General features: G+C 53.0%; 1 protein-coding gene across 2 annotated transcripts in view; it reads right to left on the minus strand.

Moving 5' to 3' along the window:
• The window catches only part of Ece1 (endothelin converting enzyme 1), a 97,676-nt gene that overhangs the window by 31,846 nt on the left and 58,031 nt on the right, over positions 1-7,799 (minus strand). For both annotated transcript variants that reach the window (XM_005352983.3, XM_005352985.3), the window contains exon 5: positions 938-1,059. In XM_005352983.3, coding sequence (XP_005353040.1) covers positions 938-1,059 — 122 coding nt within the window. The remainder of the gene's footprint in view (positions 1-937; positions 1,060-7,799) is intronic.

Here is a 7,799-nt window from a genome sequence, read left to right on the forward strand (position 1 = left end):
CACACACACACACACACACACACACACACACACACACACACACACTACCTTCAGTTCCCCCCTAGCTGCCCCATGGAACCTGTGTAAGAGAGGAGGGACAGATACTGCCCCACAGTCACTAATCCCATGCAAGACCTTCCTTAAGGTGAGCTGAGAGGCAAAGTCCATGAGGAAGCAGGGGTGTCTAGAAAACATTTCCAGCCACCTCTTCCTGCACCGGAAGTCTGGCTAGCTTTGGGCAGCCCTCCCTGGAGGCCACTTGAGACTGCAAATGTGCCCAGAATGAACTGATTGGGGCGGGAGACAGCGATATAGCTCAGCTGGCAGAGTATATATCTAATGTGCACAACGGCCTGGGTTCAATCTCCAGCGCTACACAAAACCAGGCACGATGGTGCATGCCTGTAATCTCAGCCCTCAGGAGGTCAAGGCAGCAAGATCAAAAGTTCAAGGGCATCCTTGGCTACACAGCAAGTTTGAGGCCAGCCTGGGCTACGTGACTCTGTTTCTAAAAATCAAAACAAAACAAAAAACAAAAGAAAAAACAACAAAGTAAAGAAGAAATGGTTGGGTGACTTAGTAGTAACCAGCAGGTCCTCCTCCTGCAGAGAGCTTAACATCGTATACACAGGGCCGCAGCAGCAACAGAGAGGAAGATTTTGATCCTGATACCTTGTCTCCACCTAGACATACACATTCCTCTCCCCCCAGATGTTGATACACACCCTATAGCATCCACACAGACAGATCCACCCACATGGAGCCATGCACACACATGCTCAGGCAACCCCAACACCCACAGCAGACAGATGGGCACCGAGCTCCACCTGGGTGGGGTAGCTGGAGGTGTGGGCTGGCTGAGAGCTGGGGCAGAAGCCGGAGGGCCTGGCAGGAGGCTGAGCAGAGGGAGGCAGTGGACGTCCACCTGAGCACCCACCTTCTCAATCAGCTCCATCAGGGGCTTGGCCCGCAGCTCCTCAATCCTAGTTTCGTTCATACACGCACGGTAGTATACTTGGGCCTTCCTCTCTGCCTCACTCACGCTGGCCGTGGAATTTTCTAGAACGTCAAGAAATAACAGAGTTGTGTCCCAACTGGGTGAGTCCTTCCCGGGTTCTCAGCACTCTGGACTGTACAAAAGCACACGGCAATTACTGTCCACGGAGGAGAAGCCTTGTCCTGGGGCTGTAAATGAGGGCCTCTGGGCAGAGCTGACAAGACTAGGTACCCCTGAATCTTGGCTGATGTTTTCCTTCTCTGCAAGACGGCCTTACGGATATGTCACTGGGATGGCAATGTGTGATGTGTCGGACAGTATTATGTCAACTTGACACAGGCTCGAGTCATCTGTGAGGAGGGATGTTAATTAAGAAAATGCCTTCAAAAGATCAGGCTGTAGGCAAGCCTGTAGAGCTTTTTCTTAATTAGTGATTGATGGGGAAGGGGGAGGGCCCAGCCCATTGGGAATATATACACCCCTAGGCACGTGGTCCTGGGTTTTATAAGAAAGCAGGCTGAGCAAGCCACAAGCACAAGCCAGTAAGCAGCTCCCCTCCACGGCCTCCGCATCATCTCCTGCCTCCAGGTTCCAGCCCTGTTTGAGTTCCTGTCCTGACTTTCTTCAGCGATGGGTTACAAAGTAGAAGCGTAAGCCAGATAAACCCTTTCCTCTCCGACTTGCTTTTGGTCATTGTGCTTCATCACAGCAGTGGTAACCCTAACTAAAATATGTGTGCCCACCCAACAGATGGTTGGTTTTCCTACAGCCAGCACATGGCCCTGCATCTCTGCCTGAAAGGTGGGCATCCTGCCATGGTTTTTAGATCCCAGATGACCTTGCCTGGGAGAAAGGCAGGAACTGGATAAGGCTTGAAAGGCTTCATTCATTAGGAACTGACTTCCCGCTTCCTCCTGGGAGGGCTAGATTATGTTTGCCAGGTTTACAGAGGGCTCACGGGGTTGTTTTCCACGTCCCACCCTGGGGGCCCAGGCTGTGGCTGTATCTCATCCCACTGGGGGTGGGCTGGGCACCCAGGAGACTCCCTCCCCCTCTCCTGTGCTACCTGCCACCTGCTGAAGGCCAAACGCCTGCACATGTGAGGCCTGGAAGGTCCCTGTAGCTCCCAAGGTAGTCACACCACTGGACACTGCTCAGGTTCTCAAGGGGTCTACTGTGCACTAGAGCTCCTGCCTCTGAGCAAGCACACATGCATGCACACGCGCACACACGCATGTACACACACATGCACACACAAACACCAGAGTCCAGCTTCAGAGTGGGCCACTCTGAGATGCTGAGACCATCTTTTCTTCCTCTCACATCAGTTTCTGACCTGTAAGCCTTTTCTTTGCCTCCTTCCAAGACCTCCCCAGCCCTTCCTCATCCTGAACACATCTGCCTCCATTCACCGGGCAGACATCAGAGGTTCACTCTGGGCCACACACCAGGTAACCACTGGGAGACCAAAGGCAAGGCCCCTGTCCCATGGAGTTTCTGCACAAAATCCTGTGGAAGCCAGGCTCAGCTCCCAGGTCTCCTCAGAAGCTTGTTTATTCTAAGCCTTCAGCACACTGGACAAGGCCTGGATGCCGGACACTAGGTTGAGCATGAAGTTTTACAGACAGACATGGGACCTGCTCTCTGACTCCAGAAAGGGATGGGAATGTGCAGAGAAAAGCCTGCAGGGGATAAAATGATTTAAAGAAGGCGATGGCTCTGGCTTCAAGCTGGGATGACCTCAGGTGCCACCATGGTCAGATCATCCAGTGCTGGTGCCACCCCCAGGACCCGGCAATGCTGGGCAATGCTGGGCAAGCACGCTACCAACTAAGTACAGCCCCAGCTCCAGATGATGTTCTGTGTGAGTGGAGTCTCAAAGATTAAAGGGGTTCACAGGATGGGGGAAGGGCTCTTGAGGGGGGCAGGACAGCAGAGAACCAAGGAGAGGAGCAGAAAAGGACAAACCTGTGGAAGAGAGAGCCCTTTGTCACAGGCAAGTGATGTTACTTCCTGGGAATTCTCTCTCTCTCTCTCTAATTTATGTGTGTTGATGGTTTGTCTGCATGTATGTCTGTCTGTATGAGGGTGTCAGGTACCCTGAAACTGGAGTTACAGACAGTTGTGAGTAGGCATGTGGGTGCTGGGAATTGAACCTGGGTCCTCCAGAAGAGCAACTCTTAACAGCTCTAACTGCTGAGCTGACTCTTCAGCCCCTCGTGGGACGTTTTAATCAGCAGCTGCATCTCTCCAGAGAGTCCCATTACCCATCCTCACCAGAAATGGATCAGCAGTCCCCATGGGAGTGATGGGACAAGGCCTCTCTTAGAGGGAGGGTGGAAACAGGAGAGCCAGTGTCTCAGGCTTGATAGGCAAAGCAGGGATGGGAAGGGGGAGTGCCCCACACCCCAGGGCCTCATCTCCATGGCAACACTCCCACCAGCTCAGCTCTTAGAAGGGAAAGCAGGAGCACCAGGTGCTGTTCCATCTACACCTGGTTCTGGTCATGACCCTAAGAGGTCAGCGCCAGCATCAGAGGCAGAACGCTGTGCTCAGAAACAAGCCTTGGCATCTGCTTTCCCCGGGCCCCAAGGCCACGGAGATAAGAGACCTAAAGACCGGCTCCCCAGGGACAGCCTGGCTGTGCTCATCACAGTGTGTTCTGAGTTCCAGCTGGAGGCCACTGACCCGACACCCCTCCATCCCCACCCCAGCATCTGGAGGGAGAGAGAACACTTGCTTCGCAAACGGCCAACCTTTCACCTTTCCTGTGAGGCTTTCCTGACCAAGTTTGGTTTCTGTGGCTCTGTGGCCATGCTCCTGGCTCCCACAGCAAATCACTCAGTTCCCAGGGTTGGCAGTGGCTGGGCTAGGTGTAACGGATGCATGGGCAGGGATCCAGCCACCAAGCAGTGGCGAGACATCTGACTACATACTGGCAGTCTAGCCTGCCTGGGCCTCATGGCCTGTATCTCAGTCATTTGTGTCCCTAGAACCAGGCACACAGTAGGCCCTCAGTCACACGTGTTACAAGAGCAGAGCTCAGTTCATGGAGAATAAGGCAGAACATCCTATCTGGAAGAGCAGGATGGTAAGGCTCTCTAGCAGGCCCGAGCACGGCAAGCACGGCACTATGGCCCTGGCAGGTCTTGCCCGCTCCCTTGCTGAACCATTAGATTGCACTCCTAAAGTTAGCCCCCAAGGTCCATTCCCTTATTTGGCCTCTGACTACTTCCTGAGACTAAACACCAAGGTCCAACTATCAAACTTCATTATTCGGCTACACTGGCTGACCTGTCTGATTAGGACTTTCCAACTCCCTCTAGCAGAGACTTCCCCTTTTCTCCTGAAAAGTCACTCCTGCAAAAACCACAAAAACAAACAAAAACCACCTGCTGCTGCTTCTTGCTGCCTGCTTTTGTCTGATCCAGAGGCAGCCCCCTACCCCTGGGTAATAAATCTCCTTTCTGCTGAGAAAAACTGCTGTCTGGGTATGCCCTGTACTGACTCCAAGAGGCCCCCCATCCCCTACAATAAGGCCAGTGACAGGTTGAGATCTATCAAAAGAGGAAGGTAGGCAGGATGTGTGGGCGCAATGGGGGATGGGCATTCATATCTCCGCTGTATCTCACCTGTGCGCCAATGAAGACCTGGGTGGGGCCAAAGTTCAGGGTCAGCCTGAGGCTCAGCGGCCTCCCCTTCCCCTCACTCCTCATTCGGGAGCAACTACCACCTTGTAAGCTCCAGGGGGACCCGAACTGAATCAAGTTAGCCATATCGAGCTGGGGGGATTGGCTTGGTTGGTAAAGTGCGCTATGCAAGCAGGAGGACCTGGGTTCAGATCCCCAGAACCCACGTAAGAGCTGGGTATAGCTGCACACACTTGTAACCCCAAGGCTGGAGGGTGGTGGTGGGGACATGGAGACACAGGTGGATTCCTGGAGCTCATGGGTCAGTCAATCTAGCTGAATCAGTGAGCTCCAGGCTCAGTGAGAGGATCCAGTCAAAAAAACAAAACAAAACAAAACAAAAAACAGTAGAGAGCAATGGAGGAAAACACCTGCCCTTGCTCTCTGGCCTCCAAATGCACACGCGCACACACACACACACACACACACACACACACACACACACACACACACACACACCTGTGGGAGAACACAAATGATGGTTGCATGAGAGGTACTTCCCTAGACCAGGTAACAAAGGTAGGTCTTGGGCCAGAGGGTGGCAGAGGCAGGGTGGGAAGCTCTTGGGACGTTTAAGGAAAGACTGAGCAGTGGGCTCGACTTCTTCGGAAGGAGAAATCGGGGAGAAAGGAGACCTCCAGAGCTCCAGTGGGGTGGAAATCATCTGGCAGCATGGGGCCAGACAACAGAGTTTCCAATTGCCTAGGTACTTCCTTCCAGGGACTTCATGTTCCAGAAACTTCCACAGTCACTTCCCCAAAGTCCCAGAGAGGAAAGACAGCACACTGTTTAATTGGCCCTCTCTTTCCTCTGGGAGTTTTTCTTGGATCCCTTTCTCGTATCAGTGCTGGGCTTAGGAAGCAAACGCCCAGGCAGCCAGGCAGGCAGGGGGTCGAGGTGGGCTGCAGGAACAGGGTGCCTGTGAATTCCAAGGTCTCCCTGACAGCCACGGCATTGTCTGGGCAGAAGCATGTGGGGCCTGGAGTCTCCATCAGGGTAAGGCCAGTGTTTGTTTTAGATAACACCACAGACTCAGTTCAGACAGCTCCAGGCCTCAAGAGCTCCATACTGGAGGGGAGAAGAGGGACTGATAAAGAGGAGGCCAGCTCTTTGTGACAATACCATGGGTATTTCCTGGTGCCGAGTGCAGGCCGGGCCAGGCCTGTGTCTCATCACCACACGACACAGGGATGGATGTGGTGTTATCAGCCAAAGGGAAGGAAAAGGAGGCCAGGAAGGTGAAGGAGCCTGCCAACAAAGGCTAATCCATTAATGAGCCTCCTGGAATTTGAACCCAGGCATTCTTAAGTCTCCCTGAGAAAGCGGACTGCCTCTTCGCACGTGGGTGTGGCCATGTGTGCAACTAGTCATAACACTTCCCACAAGTGGCTCTTACTTGGATCACACCCAATCTAGAGCCAAATAACTGGGAACTCGTCCTACGTCTCGTCCTACGTCACATAAGTGGCTGAGGCCAGGCCGGGCGTCCCAGTCTTTCTGTTAGCTTGTTCCTTCTTGCCAGTCAGTATGCTGAAAAATCAGGCCACTGCTCGCCCACCCCTGAGAAGTCCGCACCCACCTCTCCGCCTGAATCATCAAATCCACCAAAACCATTCTGCAATGAAAGTCCGCCAACTGCTGCAGACACTACACCAGGGGAAGCCTTTGCACAGCAAACAGAGGACAGGAAGAGGAAACTGAGTGAGACAGTAAGCACTGGGAAAACATAACCAAAATGAAAACGAGATGATAGAATCCGTGCCAAGTCACCAACATGCACTCATCATGAGACTGGAATGTTCTGTGCTCTCAGAGTGGCTGGTATCAGGGATATAGGAGAGGAAGGGAGATAACTATCTCCCTCCTACCCCCGCCCATTCGCCCCCCCCGCCCTGGTATTGGGGGTGGACCCAGGGGCTGTGTATGCCAGGCCAGCACTCTCCCCCTGAGCTGCCTCCCTAGTCTCGACAGCCGATTGTTCTTTACGGCGTCTGTGCGGCTTCAATCGTCACAACAAATCTGTGATAAATATTTTAAGTATCTATCCTTGTTTTGCTTTTGAGTCTGGATCTCATAACCCAGGCTGACCTTGAACTCAATATATAGCAAAGGATGGCCCTGAATTCCTGATCTTCCCACCTCTGCCTGCAGAATGCCAGGGTTAGAGGAATGCAGCACATGCCCAGCTTTATGTTCTCATCTTATAAGATGTTGTCAGTCTGAAAGGGACAGCCGTCAGTGTGGTGCAGGCCCCAGGAGGCCCTTTGATAGAAGACATAACAGGCAAATAGGCTTAAGAGAGTTTAAAAGGGCTTAGGAGATGGCTCAGTGTCCTAGAAACATGAGGATCTAAGTCTGGAACGCCAGCACCCACATAGAGGCTGGGTGTGGCAGCACAGGCTTGTCACCCCAAAGCTGGGGGATGGAGACAGGTCAACTCCAGGCCTCGCTGGTCAACCAGTCTAGCACTAAGAGTGAGATCTAGTTTCAGGAAGAGACCCTGTTTCAAAAACGTAAGGTTAGAGGAGTAACTGAGAAAGATATTCAGTCTTGACATCTGGCCTGAACACAGATGTGCACAGGCAAGCGCGCGCGCACACACACACACACACACACACCCCAAACAAACACAACTGTACAAGACAGCTATCAGTCTGGTGGGTTTGTGGGGCAGGCTGTCTAGATGGTAAAATAGTATGAGCTAAAGCCAAAGGCATGGCCAAGTCTAAGGGCTGACAGAATCCAGTCCCAGTAATCCCAGCACTTAGGAAGTAAACACGGAGGCTAAGAAACTGAAAATCATCCTTGGCTTCCTACGGAGCTCAAGGCTAGCATGCGCCAGGGACCCTGAGGGAAGGAGGGAGAAAGGAAGGCATGACTCCTTCAGAAGACATGGTCTGGTCAAGGCTACACTTCGTGTTCATGCTAACACCGGCACTGTTGGGCCAGGAGCACACTCCTCACTTGACACCCCAAATGCCTCACTTTGTCTTCCTAGCTCCCGAGAGCCAGCCCCTGGTTACCCTGGAGGTGCTAAGCACCCCGTGTTCCAGTGCCTGCCAGCTGTTAGCCCTGGCTCCTCCTGAGGTCTGAGGGCCGACCCTTTGTCTTAG

This window comes from Microtus ochrogaster, chromosome 10 (assembly GCF_000317375.1).
Source record: "Microtus ochrogaster isolate Prairie Vole_2 chromosome 10, MicOch1.0, whole genome shotgun sequence".
In the NCBI taxonomy this organism is placed as follows: domain Eukaryota; kingdom Metazoa; phylum Chordata; class Mammalia; order Rodentia; family Cricetidae; genus Microtus; species Microtus ochrogaster.